Genomic DNA, 20282 nt, shown 5'->3' with positions numbered 1-20282 from the left:
TCATTGCTAATACTCCAGTATAGACTATGTCAACCAGGCCTAGGTCACCAGTCACCTCTGAAAAGCCATGGATCAAAACACTAACATGCAAAAGAAAGATTCTGTACATCATACAACAATCACTAAAGCGTACTTGAACTAATAAAAAAATGGCATGCAAACCACGTAAAGCGCTAACACCAATTTAAGAACGTCCCATCAAGACTGACATACAACCCAAGACGTCGTGAAAGAGCTCACGGTTTATTATGTTCATTAACCTTTTCTGAATACACCAGCTCAATAAGGGAGCGAAATGTGAGGAAAGAGAATTTTCTTAGTTTTGCAATTTATCTTTAACTGTCATTGTTTGGATTTTTATTGTGCTTCACATGATCCCATGTGCACACAGTCTGAAAAACCCTTTCCATCAGCAATATTAATATAAGCTGGAACTGTGTGAAAGATTCTCTTATGTAACCGTTATGTATAAAACAGTGTGTGCATAAAAGTAGGCAATGTCTGAGCGGCTGTATCAGTCTCTCTGCTACGTAATACTTCTGCAAAGCTACTTCTGTCACCTTTCATGTGAGTGCACACCGTGTGTGCAGCTCATTTGTGTGATTCGTCACATTTAGACCACAAAGACCCTGAATTCTTGAACAGAGATCAGGAAAGAGGCGTGATCCGCTCGAGGGAGGTTATAGCTTCTTCTTTGAATGTAGAAATTTGAAAAAGGTGTAAACACTTCTCCCTTTAAACACATCTTACTACCTGGTTTTTAACATTGTTTGTGCAAAAACTCAATCTTTCGTTGGTAAATGATCCTCGGAGATGAGCCCATTGAGAGGGTGGCTCGAGGCGCAGCTCTTTGGTTTACAGAGTGAAGAGCCGGGAGGAAAGCACACAGCTTTGGGGGAAACTGGTGCTTTGTTGTCAGCTGAGACAGAAGGGATGAAGTGAAACTCTGGACCAAACAGTTTGACCAAATTCAACCCTGTAACAACACTGCTGAGTAGAAACGGTGCGGCGAACAAGCCCACATGCAGCAGGTTGTAACCCTTCATACTGCTCTCATCTCAAAATCAATGGGATGTGCGCAATGGGGCAACACAGCTTACATCCAGTGAGCACAAAAACCTGTACCCAGGTGCTTGGACAGCATCCTCTGTGATGTTCAGAGCATAATGGAGGAAAAAGCACTTTAAGACATGAAACATGTTGTTTTTCACCTAACTTTGTGTGTTTTAGTTATTTTACCTTCATTTTAGAGCAAAGCTTCAACTTAGTGTCCAGTGTAGCCACTGGAAATGCGTATTCAAGGTGGTGTTTTTGTCTTGCTGCTGTTGAGTCTTTCCATCACAGCGTCTGAGCAGATATAAAATGTCACAGACCCTCATCACTGGTCTTTCAGCTTATACATGCAGAGAAAATAAACATTTATTGCATTTCTCCCACATCAATCAAGAATGCCACTGTCGGGCTATTCTTTTGGCTAACAAAGGACAAGCAGTCATCAGTCAAATCACAGCTGTTTTACCACATGAAACGATCATTGTTCTGCCAAGAGTTTGTCAAAATCCATCCAAACGGAGCCATCTTGTTGAAACATTTTGGCAAGCTCACCGCTCATTTCAGACTCACACAATGGAAGGCACTGTCATATGAATTTTCACACAGACTGAGCACCGTTGGCTGACTGCCACTGGGATGGACTACTGCAAAAGCAATACTAACACATTCATCCATCCCGACCGGATGCATAGAGCTACAGTAACAATAAGATCAGCAGGATTTTCTTGTATTTTCTGTAATGACGCATCTCTTGTCAGATCTCTGTTGATGTGTGTGGAGTACATCACGACAGCTGACGTTTTGTTTACTATGTTCATTAATTTATCAATTAAAAGAAGAAGAAAAACAGCATAAGAACAAAAATCAAACCTACAGTAGGTCGTATGGTTCAGTTACAGTTGAAATGGGAGAAAATAATTACTAACATACACCTCCATACAGCACATATAGTGGCAAGAATAGTATGTGAACCTTTCAGAATTTCTGCATTAATTTCTCATAAAATTTGATCTAATCTTCATCTTAGTCAAGAGTATTAACAAATCTAATGTGCCTAAAATAACAACACAAAAAAATCAGATCTATCATGTTTTTATAGAGAACAACCATGAAAACCTCATAGTGTTAGTGGAAAAAGTATATGAACCCTTTACATAAATTTACACAGGCATATTCTACTGTTGATAAAACCTCATACATATACTAAAAGTACACCCGTGGCTCAGCTGGTAGAGCAGAACACCCAAACCCTGCAGTAGAGCCATCATACATGTGTAGCTGTCAAACAGCAATTTCATGATTATGATTATTAATATTATGATACTTATCTGAGTAATATATATTTAAAAACCTCAAAGCTATCCTTATCTGTGTTAGCACTGAGTAAATTTAGTTACTTATCACTATTGCACAGATTTAGCATTTAAAATTATACCTCTGTTTGTCGGTGAGTTGTTCCTGACAAGCATGTTGAAATTTTCTCACATGAAAGGGGGTTTGCATTCATTGGCAATTACTGTATGAACCCCACTGATCTGATCTGTAGTTGTAACTACTAAGTGTAAAACTGGAGCAGATGGAGCATATGACCTTCATTATCAAAGGTTAACGCTGCAGACAAGTCAGTGATCTGACAACTAATGAGAACAGAAAATGATAATAAAAAAAAAGGATCTGGTGCCAACGTGTTGTTATGTCGAAATGTCAGAAGGTCAAACATCGGTGCAGGTTTGTGGCTTTTCTACATTAGGCTTACATTATGTGTCTGCATGGCTCAAACCAGCCACCAAAGTGCAAAGTGGTTCAAAGTGTGTCAGCTCAGAGCATCAGCCCCCGTCAGAGGCTACCGGCTCAGTGTCAGACGTCAGAGGAGAAGAAGAGATATGTTAAAAAAATCAGTTCTCCTGTTTCATTTATTTTGCTCAGACACTAACTTTTATGTGACTTTAACCAGAAGAGACATGGTGTTGTCAGGTTCTCCACAGATCATCTGCCCCCACCCTTTGCCTATTGTTTCCAGACTTTGTCACGCAGCACGGTGACTCTGGCAGGAACAGTCAGTGACGGCACCAGCACTGTGTCCTCCTCTATTCTCTCTGCTCCTGTGTTTCTGGTGCCTCTGTCTCATCCCATTTCTCAAGAGAGCTCAGGGACTTACATGCACTGAAGTCTCAAGCCGCAGTACTTTGCTTTATGTTGATTTTTATTATTTTCTGTGGAGATGTTTTTGAAGTGTCGCTCCTGTTTCCCCAGGTTTGAAAAAAGATGCTTGGCAACAGTGAACAGAGTGAGAATGAGGACAGACTTTTTGCCCCTTTAATTTATCACCTATACATCTAAAACTGGATTTATGACCATTTAAATCATGATTAAATACAGTCTCATATTTACAAACAGGTTTTGCCTAGACCTTATTTTAAGGCTGACAGCCGAATTATCTCTGTGATGTGATTTTGATGATTAATGAGAAGGCATTTGTACAATATACAGTAATTAGAAACAGACGTGACAATGGATATAAGTCATGCTAAAAGAGGGGCAGGCTACTCAACTGGTCTTCACATGATTTTATAAACTGGCTGCAGAGATTTGCCCTAATTCAGCCTCACAAGCGTAACATGCCTCAGTAACCAGACTCCTCATGTGCTCAGTGATATGATGACACCTCTCAGGGTTTCTGCCTCAGCAGCTTGAAATGCCACTTGAGGGAATTATAAAGTGCCCTTTTAGAAGACCTCCTTCAGACAGACATTTTTCAGCCCAGGGGATCAATATGTGGAACTCCGTCCTGATTGATCATGACTGGCAACATCAAAAGTCAAGTTGAAACTGTGTTAAAGAAGGATCAAACATGTCACGAATAATATACCACTAATTTGCTGCAGGAAATAATTGTAATTATGCTTTTATAAACCTAATGAGAAAAAATGAATGATGATGATCATTTGTTTTGGCACAATATTCACTGTTACAATGTAATAAGCAGTTTTAGAAATAAACTAGATTTACCACATTGTGTCTGTAACTAACACTAACCAGTGACCAGACTCATATTGTAACAGGTTTTCCAAGTTTGTGCCAGATATAAAGAAAATACAAATACAGTAGCTCGCCTTGAACCTCACTTGTTTCACTGGTGTTTGTCACCCAAAAAATGTTTTTATTGCTACTGAATTCTTTGAAAGAATGACATAGAATTAATAAAATGAAGTACTTTTTAGACAATTAACTTAGTTCTTCAACTTGAATTAACGTAGTGCTAATGCTGATGCTTGCAGTTTATCATTGTCATCTAAACTAAAATATCATGTATTCTGAAGCACTGCGATTTCCTTCACTGGAACTAGGAAGTGCTTTATTACTGGCTGATTATTATTATTATAGAAGTGTGACTGTTGCTGCATGTGAGCCTAATTTTGAAGTAATAATTTAAAGCAAGAAACAATCGTGATTATGTACAATAGTCTAATACATACAAGTCAATATGTGTACTATTTATTATTATGATTCATAATATGAATTTTGACATTTAAGATTGCCCAGTGTGCTATAACTTTATTTAGAGTACCGCCATCAAATTTTCAGTGCACATTTAAATGCAGCTGCACATCTACGTCTAAGACGTTTAAATAAATTAAAGCATAGAAAGCACTGGAAGGAGAATAACATGCTTTACAACAGCAGAAATGCTGCTGTTAGCCTGTAGCGCTGTTGTGATATATGAGAGGATCTTGTTTTCATTCATTTTCTGAACAATCAGTCACCCTGACTCTGGCGTTTAGGGTTCAAACAGTAAATGAGATTAAACAGAAGCTTCCTCTACCAGTGGTGATCCTGGCTGCAATTTTTAATTTCAGTGTGTGAGAACAACATTGACGTTGTTTTAAAATAGTACTTAACTTTATGACTTTGACATTTAACGTTATGAATTGTGATAATTCAATACATTGCAATTCAGTGTTGATTAAATACCGTTTCGTTTAACACTGACTGAGCTGTATTATTAACATGAATTAATATTATCAATATTCAGTACATTTTAATTCAAGGTTCTAATTTCAGGCTATGTAATGTTAACGCTGGCAGGGATAAAGTTGGATCTGGACCCTGACCATGAGAATTTTTTGGTAGCACTTTAATGTAATATATTCGTAGTAACAAGGTAACACAATTATTAGGTTAATAAGAAAAATTAATAAAGTAATGTCATGGTATGGTAGTAGCTAAAGTAATAACAAGGAAGTAACTTGGTATAATTAATGGCTATAGAAATGGGGAAACCAAACAGAGCTGTTTCCAAAAATTTTAAGGTAAATTAAGTCTTATCTTTTAGTAACAACAAGGTAATAGAAAATATAATGTTCACAATAAAAGTGAATAAGGCAAACAACAGTATTTACTAATATTTAATAGTACTAGTAACAACCAGGTAAAGCCTGGTACAAGCAATGGAAATAAACTTACTGGCCACCATGAGGTACACCTCTATCATCTAGTGCACACCAATACCGTAGCTTTGCTGTGAATTCTACTTTTATACGGTTATATAAGGTTTTAATCCCCAACCCCCCCTTTTTTTAACTGTAACAAAGCTGATTATTCTATTGTATTATTGAGGCCATACTGGGCGATGGAGTCGTACTAGAGTGTAGTATGTTAGAAGGTGTTTCTCGTGCTGTGCTCAACTGTCCAGGTGTACCTAATAAAGTAACTTAAACACCAAGATCTACAGTATGGTATCTACTGCAACTGGGGAGCCATCATGTTGTTTAGATCACTACAGATCATTACACAGAAATAACATTGTACAGTTAGTTACTGTAAACCTTCATGTCTGGTTAACCCATTGGGTTTATGGCCCCTTATGTCCATTGCATGCAACAGGTTATTACCTGGTAATTACTTTAGTAACAACACATACATTTGTTATTAATAATCCTGTTACACTGTTATTACTGAGATATCATGGCCTTATTACCTTGTAATTACCTTATTTCCATAGTATTTCACCACTACTACTAAATACTAAACCTCACAGATGCAGAAATGATGGTGGAGAAATCCTGAAAACAAGACATCAGAGTAGTTATTTATATATTTTATTGCTATGTGCTCCCCATTACAACAAACAGCATCAGTAGTGTACACTTCAATCTACACAAATACACAGAAAAGCAAAGATAGCTGAGAGTGACCGACAGTCATGACAATCGTAATACGTCAATGCATGGATAGCACACGGGTAGTGATACAGTACATGGAGAATCCTATGCCGTAATATCTGTCTGAGGCTCAGGGATTGTCAATGTAACATCTACAACTATTCTATACATCATTACAAGCTCTGCATAACATTAGCAGCAGTGTTTTATATGCAGCAAATAAAAGATGTGAAAAGAACTGGGGAGGAAAATGTAAAATGGTTAGACAAAACCGACTACAAACCGCATAAATAACAACTTTACCGGTTTACTACACTATTTTATGTCTTATTGGTTAACGCGTTTGTCGGGTCAGTACAAGTCGCTGTGAATTAACAGCTATGTTAACAACTACTACAAAACAGCTGTGAAAAGACAGCTTTCTGACAACAAGTAAAACATCTCAAAATTGAGCATGTATATTTACATCTAATTGTTTGCAAAAAACAATGTCATTTCTAGTCTATCACGTTTTTCTTATTTAATAGAAATCTACTGTATTTAACGTTGGAAAATGTGAATGAAAAAACAGGTGCTCAGTTTTTAACGGTGTAACTGCTGCAGCTTACTGATGAGCTTGCACTGCACATACAGTAAAAACAAAGCAGAACCCTTTAACTCTCAATAAATATTTATGCACTCAATGCTATATACATGTACTATACACTGGCACACAGAGTGAGTGTGAATAGTTGCAAGCTATTTCTTTGCTGAAAACACAAAACTGTGTCTTTGCTAGTGCAGTCAGATGCATGGTGGTTGTGAGGAAATCCTTTATTTTTAATAAATAGCGTTCTCTTTCCAGAACCTTCTTTCCCCATAAACAAAAGCCATTTAGAAAGTACTGTACTTTGGGAAAAATAAGCTCCACATTCAATAAAACTCTTTTGAAAAGTCCAGCTTCTTATGTTTATAATGACGCTTTGTTCCTGCAAACTCAAAATGTACAACAGCACTTTGTTCAGGCTGAATTTGAAAGGATGTTACAAGCCTATGTTCCATTAAGCGAGATGTTTGATATGAAAATTGATCCAAATGAGTCTGTATAATGTGAAAGGGTCGCACACAGTGCTGAACCCTCTGAGAATTAGCACCCAGCTCTGCAGCTCTATGTGGCTTTTTGTACATTGGTTCAGCTCTCGTCAAATCTCCCAGATAAAATCCCAAAAGCTGAGTGTTCACTACCGGTCCAATGCCAAATGGCAGAGAACAGAAATAAACAGGTAGAATGGACGAGAAAGTGGATTATCAAAGAGCTAAAAAGACAGATTGGTGGAAACCGAGGTCATATTCAGACAGACTTTGCTGTCTAAACTTTTTTCCTGCAGTGCAACATGGCATTATCCAGGAAGACGTTTGTTGGCCAGTTAGGTACTTTACATGTACTGTGAGCTCTGTGTTTGTGCTGTTTACATCAAGGCAGACTAGGAAACATAAAAATTAGGAAAAAGGTACAAACATTTAAAATCCTATTTTTAGGAGATAAAAATATCTGTATTTTTTAATATAATAATTAAATTGTTGTGATAAAAATCAAATACAAAACTATATATTCTGTATATTTAACAATAATATGAAATTACTACCATTTTGAACTAGGAATATATTATAAATATATAAATATTTCTAGCTTATCTGCAGGGATTTTATAAATTTCAGTTCAATTGAATTTGGTTTTATTTGTATAGTGCCAATTCACAACAGAAGTCATCTCAAGGCACTTTACAGTGCAAGGTTTAAGACCTTACAAAGTATAATTATATGTATATGTATTATCCTCTGACTGAAAAAATACACTTTCTATTAATAATGATAATTATTTATTTAAGCTGCAGATTCTGAGGTTCTGCATGTATTTGCTATATAATCATAAGTACCTTCTAACCAGGCAGGTGCCGGTTGCACCCCTGGCCACCCTCTGAATCAGCCCCTGAACCAAAGCACTGTCTTTATGACTATGCTCCGTTTTGGTGTCTAATAACATTTAAGTACATAAATCTGTTTCTCCAACAGCATTGTGTTATCCGTGTGAAACCAGTCTAACTCCTCCATTAAAAAGGGACCCAGTGAGCTACTGTATTTGCCATTGTGTGAAGATTGAGCATTAAATATTTCATATAATTTAGATGCATTATGAATCCTGGAGTCTGTTTCAGCTGAACAAAAGCCTACTGTATATAACATACGGTATAATAACACAGTATGTTCCCTTTTTTAATTTAACAACTTCAATCTTTCTGAGCAAAAACGTTCATAAGGAGAGTCAAAGAGTCTAAAAGGTTGATGGCAGCACCAAAAAAAACTTTACATTTAGAAAAACCTTTGATGAAATGACAAAAAAAGTGTAAAAGATATAGTTTTACATTTTGGAAAAGACACCGATTCAGTTTCTTGTTGCAGGTTCTACTCCTGTAGCTGTAGGATAAATATGAAGCTAAATATAGTTAGTTTAACATGAAGCCTGGAAACACTGGGGAAACAGCTAACCTCATTCCTTCCAAATGTAACACTGGTTTTGATATATATTAAAAAACTAAATGTGAAAACGTGAACTTTCATCTTTGTCCAGAGCCAGGCTAGCTAACATCCCCGCTTCAAGTCCTTTTGCTGAGCTAAGGCAACAGACTTTGGCTTTTAGCTTCACATTTATAGCAGCTTATGGAAGAATCTTGCACCAATTTTCTTGTTTGACCATCAACAAGAAAATAAATGAGTGTATTGGACCAATGCACCAGCATTTACAGATGGATAATTAATCCTTATGTCAATTTACAGTGAGACTCTAAACACATGGAAGCATTCTAATTGTTTTAGCTTTTAAAATATCTATAGCCTGTAAAAATAATACTGATATTTCATGTACAGTATTTACAGGAGCCTTTATAAATATCAATTTCCATAGAAACTGAAGAGCACCACTTCATAGACATTGTTGGACATAAAGAAATCTATACAACTACATCAATTTTCTTAATAGTTTTCACTGGTGCATCATTTTGTATGTGCAGTTAACTCGCAAGTACCCGGACTGCTGAATTTTCTAAAAGTGAAGCTTTATATTTAGATTTTTGGCAAGAACATGGCATTTCTAACATTCAAGTAAAGGGGGGGTTTTCAGCTGCATCAGATGATGTGGTGCAGATCTTAATGAAAATCATCTTCAGCTTCAAAATCACAGGAGACTAAACCTCTCATCCAGCTCAAAGGTCACAATGGAGAGGTACGACATGAGCCCCTGAAAGGAGGCTTTACAAAGATTTTAAAACGCAATGAATGAATGACAACATGACGAGTTTAACCACTTATACATATTATGTTTATGTTTCTTTTTACGTGCTCAATGTACTCACTGCTGTATTTATTTCTGTGCTGTGTGAGTTCTACTTGTGCAGGTCTGCATAAATTAGCCCAAATTGAATCAGCTGTAATGACTGCACCTGTTAATATTTTCTGTGTTTGCTGGAGGACCCACTGGAGCCTGACTCATTAAATGACAAGACCAGAAAAAAAGACCAATCAAGGAGGGAAATGCAGGCGCCTTCCTGCACCTGTCACCCCGATTGTGAAACGAAAGCTTCGTGACAAGTTGGGTAAAAAAGTCAAGAGTTGGGTTGGAATTAAACAACCGTGTCTTGGTAATGTTCATTCAGGAGGAAATCGAGTTGGATTTTGAATATTAAACCGTCCTTTGGTTACTGTGTATCCCTGAAATTATTCACTGTGAACTACCAAAGCTGCGTTCATTTGACTTGAATGAAAATTCCCTTCACAGCATGTGCCCCTTTACTTGGAAATTTTGTCTAGATATAAAGCATGAAAGCAGAGTAAAAGGCTGTTTCAGCTCGCCTACTCTGGGAGCTCACTGTAAGATGTTAAAGTGACATTTAAAGTCAGTATCAGGGGTAAAAAAGGAAAGGAAAATTCTTAACAAAGTGAACCAGCACTTTCTTTCTCTCTCTCGGTTTCTCTCTGTGGTGTTTTGGCATGAGTAGACTCAAGATGAAGCTGGATTATCTACTGTACATTAAAAGTACTTGAGGGGAAAGCATCAGCATTTTCATCTCTCCACTTCAGAGTACGCTGCAGGCCACCAACTATCTGTCAAGCTGCTCGACCTTTGACTCTCGGTAGGCTCTGCCAGAGGAGATGGTGCTATAGCATGCAGCTTCCTGTCAGTGATACCAACTCGCCGTGGAACCCTCTTTGGTGCTGTAGTGATCTTCGATGTGGTTTTCTTGAGCGGAGCAGGGGTGGTGATGTGTTTTGCAGTATTGCCTGATGTGGCGGATCCTTTGCCTGAGCCTTGTTTACCACTGCGAGTGATGTTGGCCGCTACAGAGGCCGTTAATGTCTCTAGCAGCTGGGAGGCTGATCCAAAGCGAACATGTTCCTCCATCTCAGCCGCCTCAGAGAAGAGAGACAGAGCTCCGCTGCGCTTGCTGCAGGAGTCGCAGCACAGTTTGTTGTAGCCTGGAATAGAGCAGTATCGTGCAAGGACCTCCATTTGACAGAAGATGGATTTGTCTCCATTACATGGCTCATCTGAAAGTCAAAGAGCATAGAGTGTGAGCATATGAACTACAGAGCACTAAGGCACAGGGTTTAATCAGCCACGGACAGCTATGTGTTCGTGTCATGAAAAACTGTAGCAGAATGAAGCAGTTCATCAGAATGAATTTCTGAAAATAAAAGAAATATGTAAAAAAAAATTTTCTGGAGACAATGCCCATTAATCAGCCGCACAGTAAGTGAGCCAGTGTTAACCAAAATGCTAGCTAATGTGAAATTAGCCATTAAAATAACAATAAAAAAACAACGTGAGAAGAAAATACGTTGCTCTAAGAACAAAATATAAAATTACTGCAAATTATGTAAAATAGGGACATGTTTGTAGCAGACGGTTCATACAAAACAATGCGAAGGCAATCAACACAGGTTAAAAGGTTAACAACACAGACGACCTTGGTAAAACCAGAAGGGATATAATTACAGCCAACAGAACAATCAGGCTCTAACTAGGTGTGTAAGTGGATCCTGTGTTTCCACAACATGTTAGTGCAAGATGTAAAAGAACAGTGAGAGTCACAGTGTCACGTCATATTCAACGGAAGGACGATCCAGAACTAGGGGGCTCTTATTGTGAAGGATGTGCTGATCAAGCAATGTAAAGTCTTCATTCAATTTTGGCATGTTAGATAAGGTATGTGGGATTTAACATGTTTTTCTCAGCTAAGGAAACAATAAGCTGCAGGTTTGTTATTCAGAAACTTGAGAGCTTGATTACATTACAGTTCTACAGTATCTAAAGTGCAACCAAATGCCCACAATACGTTTACTATGATGAATTACACAGCTCACTTTTACAGTGTGAACCTAATGTGGGGTGTTGTTAAAAAGCAGTGACACATTGTGCATTTTGTATTTGTCAATGTTGGAATAAATAAAATACCTGATTATATTTAGCTTTTTACTTATGTCTGACTGCAGCTGTGTGTATTAATATTCTGTCACTTCTCAATAACCAAAGTCCATACCATGGCAGGGTCCTGGTCTGCATGGTCTCACATTCTCAGGTTTTTCCCCGTTACACTGATCTCCGATGCGGCACGTGACCAGACGCCTCTCCATCCCCTCTCCACAGGTAACAGAGCACTGTGGAAGAGTGCAAACACAGTCTCACTCATAAGCTGCAGAAGAACACAGTTTTAGGAGGGTAAGGCTGAAATGAGCGCAGGCAGGTCACACAGACAGTAAATGTCACGATGACTCGGTGGAATATCAAGACTTCAATAAAGCAACTCATTTGCCAGCAAGGCATCAGGGAGTTTACTTTGCTTTTGCTTACAGTGGCTTAAACAACTGACCAGTCTGTGAGTTGTTTTATTATTCTTCCACTAATAATAGGTATATATTTTGCATATACTGTATATTATTATGTATTTGTGTTGGTTTGGATCTTTTCCTTGTGTTTCTTTCATTTCTCCTTGAACACAGAGGGGCTGTAACAGGCAAACTTATTTACCTTTGGCATTAATAAAGTTTTTGAATCTTGAATGCTTCTTTTCATATCTCCATCTGGTAGTGTCAAGATAAACATAAGAGTTGACATGTGGTGGTGATGATTTTTGGAGAATATCCAAATCTGGTTCAGGAAAATTAGAGCTTGGATGAGTCAGGCTCTTGTCAAGTGAGGTGTCAAGAGCCTATTTTAATTATATTCAAACATGTTATTTTTCTGTAACACCATTTACTGGCAAAATGCTAATTGGTCTGACTCACATGGAGTAGATCTACACATGTATGTATGTATATAGTAGTAGTATATATACCCAATTATCTAGTGCAGGGTTTTCATCCAGGCTTTGTTTGCAGATGAACTACATTTCATTCATGATGCTCACAGCCTTTAGAAAAGCGTTATAATTTACTTTCCCAACTATTTTCACTCTGTATGAAGTGAGGTTTGTAGAGACCTACATCTATATATATTCATCTGTGTTAATATAGTGACTATAATATAATAGGAAATAAGCATTGTCCTAAATTACTGGTAGTTATTTTACTTCAGCTCTCATGTAAGGGATGGTCACCCTTTTATAACTTCCTTTAAGTTAGTCCTGTATCGAGAGAAGATTTGAAGGAAAATGTTTTGGTTGTAGTGAGTACGCTGACATTACTTAAATATCAGACAGATCAGTAACTAAACTGATCCAGACAACAGATCAACAAAGAACAGAATTTAAACCTCTCTTTTAAAATCTTTCACTGTAGATACTGAACCTCTGACCACGCTCCGGTCCTCCACTGGGCAGGACATGGGACTCGGTTACAGGGCCTCCGGCTCTCTGGCTTCTCTCCACTGCAGTATTTGCTGTGGACAGAGCGGTTGGTGGCATCATGAAGGAACTGCACGCAGCGAACGGTCCGGATCTGAAAGCCCAGGCTGCCGCAGGTTTTGGTACAATGCTCCCATTCCTCAGAGATCCACCTGAACAAAATGATGCTATTTAATTATTATGTAATCACAAAAAGAAAAACAGTGATAGAAAAAGTATTCAAAAGTTTACAGTAGCAATACGACATAAGTACATAAGTATATAAGTACATGCGACATCAGTACAGTACGAGTAAAGTAAAAATAGCCCAGGCACCATTTTATGGGTCATAATATAATTCTAGAGGGTTACGAGATTATTAAGCATGGATAGAACAATAAACAAAATTCAGTTAAAGAAATGTGTATTCATTTATTTCATGGTTTTCTAATTTTTACTTTGTGTGAATAGTTGAATAATTCTCGCTTTTTTCAGCATCAAGCCATTAATTATGTTGGAACTCCTGGGCTAGGGGTTGGATACTGCTTGTTTAATCCCTAATATGGTTGTATTCATTATGTAAACTCAATTAAAAATGTATTATAACCAATAATCTGTTAAGTCAAATCACAAATGTCAAAATTCTAAAAGTATCTATAGTATAGAATAAAAAATACAATATTTGTTGAAATGTCAAAGGGTAGAAGTAAAAAGAATCAAAAAATGTGGTGGAATTAATTTATTTTAAAAAGGCAACAGACTTCTTTTATGTTTGTTACAGAGAGAAATTAATTAACTTTCAATAATAATAATAATTTCATGACTGTCACAGCCGCAGGGATTGTTTACCCGAATATGAACATTAAACACTTCATCAATCAATTATCAAGTGACAAGATAAATAACTTTATATTACTGTTGATTAGAGGGATGAATTAATTCATGGGAAAGAAGGAGTAGAGCTGCTTATCAGTTTGTTCGAGTTTATCAACTAACTGTAATAGACGTTTTATCACTAACTTTTCAAAACTGTATATCTGCAGTGGCAAGATCTGACATTTGACATGATCTGATCTTCATCTAAGTCAAGAGTATGAACAAATGTAATGTGCCTAAAATAATAACACGAAAAATTCTGATCTTTCATGTCTTTATTGAGACAGTCTCTAGTCTGCACCCTCAAAATAATCATTGCAAGCATTCACATACTTTTTATACCAGTAGAATTATACGCTTTTTATGGTTGTTTTCAATAAAGACACGAAAGATCCGAATTTTCTTTTATTTAGGCTTATTATATTTGTTAATAATCTTGACTAAGATTAATATAAGATCACATTTTATGACAAATTAATGCAGAAAACCATGAAATACTAAAAGGTTCACATACTTTTTCTTGCCACTGTACTTTTGCAGAATGATTTTTTTTGGGAATCATAAAAAGCTATTAGAAATCCATGACAATCCATCCAACAACTATTAAGATATTCCAATGTTAAGGTGGACTCAACAATCATCAAAAAAAAAAAAAAAATATATATATATATATATATATATATATCACAAAATCAAGTCCTGATGAATTCCAGCAAGGTTAGATACAGTACAGTTTTTGATGAATACACTTGTTCTTAACTGCAGAAATCCATCAACATAACAGGAAAATAAAAAGCACTCCTGATATAAAACTAAAGCTTCATTTAGTGTGAATGAGCCCTGAGCATAGTTTACAACCAACAATGGTGACAAGAGCTCAGTTAATCAACCACTGTAATACCAAAAGAATAAAAAAGCCTCTCTTTGGTCTCTAGAGTGCTCAAATTGATGACACCAAGGACACTTTCATAAAATATCTGTCCTCTGATCATTTTAAAGAAGCAGGGTTGATGTTTAGCGAAGCATTATAGTGTTTAAAAGGTTTAAAAAAAATACACTTTGTCTAATCTACCAGTCAGAAATATGATGCACTTGCTGCATACGTCCTGCATCTCACACCTAATGTCTAATACTGCTGGTGGCAGTTTCATAATTACTGTTATTCACACTGTCTGATACATCTGACTGCACACACAGATACCACTGTTGCGCTGTCACATTGGCCTCAATTGTATTTCACTGTTTTTCTCCCCTATAGAAATGATGAGACAGTTCAGCGGCAGTAGATAACATCTTTCTGTATCATTTTTCCTTTTATAGACATCGAACTGAGAACTTTACAAAGTGCTGTCAATAATTCTGACACACAGAAAATAATAACTGTACCATCATATCGCACAAAAGAAACCTTAATGCACAGAGGGAGATGAGCTCTAGCATCGACTGGAGAAGAATTTACTGTAAAGCAGACACACTCAGTGACCATCGATTGATTTGGACACCTCAGAGAGTCTAGTTGATCTGCATAATTGGCATTTTTTTGACATGCTAGCAGCACGGCTTCAGGAAAACCTCTCAACCATTGTGTGGATCGCTGTAAGTGCTTGCCTTCCCAAGTGTTCAAGGTACCCAGTGGATAAGTCCTAATGAGTTGGGGACACTACATTTCCTCTGGCTCCAACATGAAGTTGATATTTCTTGGGTAAAGTGAGCTGTTTTGACAGTGACTTCTATGTCCCACACATGGTGAACTGTGAATCATGTTGTTCATTTATGGATGGCGGTGTTGATCCCAGCTGACAGTAGGCGAGACGCGGGTAACACCGTGGACAGATGGCACATGAGACTTATAATCATCCTCTCTCATATTCACACCTACGGGCAATTTAGTCACCAATTAACCCTAACTGCTTGTCTGTGGATTACCTGGAGAAAACCCATGCAGTCACAGAGAGAAAGTGCAAACAGAAGAAGCGCACCCTGCCAGCGGGTTAGAAAGCAGTGGTTGGCACTACAGCTGTGTGATGAGCGCTAACCACTGCTCCCCTGTGCTGCCCTAAAGCAAAGGTCTTAATTTTATTTTGCCCTGTACTTTTTATAAACAAATACCTGCACAGGCAATGGCATTCCCATCAACCTCAGCTGTCCATTCTGCTGTGAATGGTGAACAGTGGCTGTTTATTTCATATGTTCTCCCTATTTTTAATCTTCACTTTCTGTTCAGCCCAGGGCAGAAGGATAGTATCACAATTTTCTTGTGAAACATAGACTTTTAAGATCTGGCACAAAAAACTTAAGTTAGCACAGATGGATCGTCTATTTCGAGCAGTTACGAGGTGTGTTTTGAACTTTCATTTTCATTTATTACTTTATAGCAGCCAAACCCAAAATACACTTTCAGCTGCTGCACCTTTAAGATGAGTAACCAGACGTTTCACAGTTGACGTGCACCAAAAAGATATTTCCAATTACATTACATGTGAGATCTTAAAACAGACTGGAAAGCAGCTACCTCCATGATGAATTTCCAATTTCAGTAAAAGCAAAGTCCATTATCTACTCCAGCCATCAAGAGTAAACAATCTCTGAGACACAAAACTCACAGCTAAAACCCAATCTAACCCTGTAATCTGGAAAATGAGAGACTGAGGGCTGACTCTGTAAACTTCTCACTCTAACAGCTAATCTTTTTCCACCAAACCTCTAATCAAACCCATTTTCAGGTGCCTTAACAGACTAATTGGTGGAAGCACTGTGCATGCAGCTACCTGTGGTTTGCTGCTTTTAACATGCAGCACATGATGCGTTTTAAAAGGATTTGCCGGAACCAATGCTTTGACAAACAGTTCATAATTTTAGTTAACATAATGATAAATCATTACACCTGCAAATTGGAGGCTAGGTTTTTAGATCAATGTTTAAAAGCACCAGTAACCAAAGACTCCATGTCACTGATACCAACATGGATTTTTAGTATTTAATTACATGGCTCCTGAGTGCTTGTTTCAGACTTGACAGACTTTTTAAGACCTCTGGGTAATTTTGACCTAAAATCTCTCACAGTATTTTTGGACTTGCAATCATACCCAGGCTGTTCAGACAATAAAGAAGAAAATTCAGAGCAGAGAGGAAAAAAGCCACAATGGAATTGTGCATTTTGTCTTTTTTGATCCCAAAGGATTCGGTCATGAATAGTTTTTGGTTAGAAATTAGCTGAATGCACAGTTGATAGACAAGATGTATTTTTATAATTCACATTAGTTCTACCAGATCATACATCCATATTTTTAGAAAGAAAACTGTGCTCTAAAGTGAGGCAATGTAGGTACTAAATAATATATATACTTTAATGAAGGGTAAAACCCACTTTATACTCGTCCTAAGTGCTTGTTGGATATGTTTACACCCTGTTGTGTGGCTGTTTGTGTTTATGTCCTGTAAACCATGGCTGTAAGAGCCAGGTTTTATGAAACTGGACGTATTGGAATTACAATATGAATTGACAGACGGCAACATAAAACATTTAGAGGCTGCAGTTTTTTTAGAAGCAGATAAAGTTATAAAGAGCGCCTTGTTAAGACTAAACCGTCTGTTTCCAGCACTGCGGGCTTTTTTTACTGACTGGAAAGAAAACTGTCAAAGGGATTGTGAGCCTTCATGTTGTGAAGACATCTTTGAAGCATTGCGCCTAGCTTTTAGAGAGGATTATACAGTAGAATATATTTTTACTTGAGGTTGACACGTTTTCAGTGTTTTCACACTGTAAATCTCAACCTTTTACCTAAAGACGTTATATATTTATAGTATGTCAGAGCGTAACGAGCTTAACCTCTACCTTCCTGCAGTTTTTTAAGCATTGGTTTGATAGTTTTGTTCATCTGTTACACAAGGCAAAATAAGGAAAACATATATATATAAATATATGCCCACAACATATGGAGATATTTTAGAACCCACAACCTGACTCAACCTGAGCCCAATCTAAATGTGAAAATACATTTTGTGTCGGTGCTAGACTTATCTTTTTCAGACAGACTGTCACTAATTTCCTCCTTGACATTTCTTATCTCCTCTGCCCGAGTCTTCTAATGTTTGACCGTAATCTTCATCCTGTTTCTATGAGACTATGAAAGAAGGTAGGGAGTCTGGCAATGATGAAAAGTCAAGCCAGCTATTGAGGGAATTTGCCTCTCTTTTCAAAGGTCTGTGTCCTCACACTGCAACTCAGTCAAAGAAAACTAGACAAAACATCTAAAGACGAGTCTGTGAGTCTCACCAGGGAGGCTTCTTTCACTTTATTAATAGGAAATCTTTGGATTTTCTTATGATGACATACTCAAAACTGATCAAAAACTGTTATTTACTTGACAGCAACTTCAGATTTCAGCAGCTTAGCTCTCACTTCACATGTTCCTTTGGTTTAAAGCTGAACAGAACAGCTGGTGGGTAAACATTAGGCTACTGTGTGAGGTTTTCAGTGTTGCGTTTATCTCTGAGTATTGAAGTTGGCTGATAACCTAGAGAAGCTGAATGCAGCTTTGCTAATGTGTTTATATGCAGCCAACATTTCATTTCTCCTGCCTCAGCCGACATGTTGATCTCCTCATAATTTGCTTTTACTGTCACAGCCTTTACAAATGCAGTGTTGCAAGTGCAGCAGCTCCGGGCCGCTGAGTTGTGTTTTCACAGAGGTTGTTTTTCCCGTCATATTATCATGTCTATGAAAGTATCATCTTCCAAAACTGACTGCTGTGATGGATCTCTCGGGACACAACTCACTTCTCTTTTAACAAGTCACACTGAAAGGACGTATTGATAAAACGCAGACCCGCCCGGGCTCCTGGCAGGTCATATTTAGGGCTACTTGCCAGGTTGGCTTGATCTGGTTTGAAAGGTTTGAGCCAATCTTGGACCTACATGAAGTAATAAACCAAACATTCAGAGAATAGCCAACCTTCAGTGAAGGTGTGAATGTGCTTTTTAGTTCTTGATGTTAAAAGTAAGTGTAAGACATAAAAGTGAGCCACACTGAATTAATGACTCAGTTAAATCACATCAAGAGCTTCTCATCTGCCCCATTTTCATTGTGCAACTTAATTTTTTAATCTTTAAATTATAATCATCATAAGAGGACGTTGTGTCTTTAATGACTTCACGTTTCGCACCTGATTAGGACTTGATTCCTCTGATTAGCTTGATTAGACCTCTTCAAAAATCTAAAAGTGTGCACATCCTGAGGGGAAATTTAAATGTTCTTTCTTGTACATAATGATAACAAGCTACATTATTAACACGAGTACAGTATCTCAATCCTGTCACATACATATTTGCTGACGTATTATATTTTATGTTTTAACAGTCTAGCTGAAGACAACAAGCAGCGAGTCTCCCCAGAATCAATTCTTGTCAGGCTTGAAAAACCTCTGAAGCAGCATTTAAACTATCATGGGACCCTGAACGTCTCCATTAAAATCCAAACAAATGAAGCGCTTTGATGGTTAGCGGCTCTTCAGGGTAAACACAATTTCACATTCATCAGCAGACAATATATTTACATACATTTTTCAGTTTCTTGTTTTAATAATGCTGGAGTAGCTTTAGAACAAGTCCCTGACTGCCCTTAAGTGGCTCAGCCAAAAGGCCAGCTTTAAACTAGACAGAAAAACAAATCACTGCCACTGCTGCTGCATCTGGTGGTGGTGTGTACAGCAGAAAACAACCGTCTAGTCGCAGCAGAGTTTGCCAATTACATAATCAACATAGTGCAACTCTGGCCTGGAACTACTGATTCATTACTACTTTTATGCAATACTGTGCTTAGGGTCTGAATAGTTTGAAAATAAGAGATTTAATTTAAATTATTTTTAAATATGTAATGTAAGCGACATATACTGAAAAGGTGAGTTATCTTAACTTGGTGCAGTTGCCTCCCAGTTTGAATCTAATCAACAAATACAAAATGAGTCCATTATGTTTTCCTGTGAAGGACGTGTCCTGTACTCACTGAGGCTGCGTGCAGTCCTGAAGGTTACACATTCTGCGGATGGGTTTCGGCTTCTTGCCGGCGTCACAGTAGCCTCGATGGACCATCTTGGTGTCTCCCTTCTTTCGACAGCCGTACTTGGTGTACTGAAAGCCTGATAAAGAAGTGAAGGCTTTTTTTTATTATGTTGCAACTTAAAAATTATGAAATAGTGTTAAGAGCCAAAAAACAGCTTATTCCAATTTGTACATTTTACATTATTTGTGTGCAGTAAAGCTTTGTTAAATGAAAGTACTACTGTAGAAAACTGTTTCTCAATGTACTAAAGGGGGAGAATGACATTTACTTTGTCCA

At 37.5% G+C, this 20282-nt stretch overlaps 1 protein-coding gene across 3 annotated transcripts in view; it reads right to left on the bottom strand.

Moving 5' to 3' along the window:
* Positions 1-6164: 6164 nt before the first annotated feature.
* Positions 6165-20282, bottom strand: part of adamts3 (ADAM metallopeptidase with thrombospondin type 1 motif, 3) — a 100537-nt gene continuing 86419 nt past the window's right edge. For all 3 annotated transcript variants that reach the window (XM_026343581.1, XM_026343582.1, XM_026343583.1), the window contains 4 exons: positions 19950-20082; positions 13035-13242; positions 11789-11906; positions 6165-10796 (listed from right to left, as the gene is read on the bottom strand). In XM_026343581.1, coding sequence (XP_026199366.1) covers positions 10312-10796; positions 11789-11906; positions 13035-13242; positions 19950-20082 — 944 coding nt within the window. In that variant the 3' untranslated portion in view covers positions 6165-10311. The remainder of the gene's footprint in view (positions 10797-11788; positions 11907-13034; positions 13243-19949; positions 20083-20282) is intronic.

Source organism: Anabas testudineus, chromosome 9 (genome assembly GCF_900324465.2).
Source record: "Anabas testudineus chromosome 9, fAnaTes1.2, whole genome shotgun sequence".
NCBI lineage: Eukaryota > Metazoa > Chordata > Actinopteri > Anabantiformes > Anabantidae > Anabas > Anabas testudineus.
The sequence above is the reverse complement of the archived record's forward strand: the minus strand, read 5'-3'. Positions and strand labels throughout refer to the sequence as shown.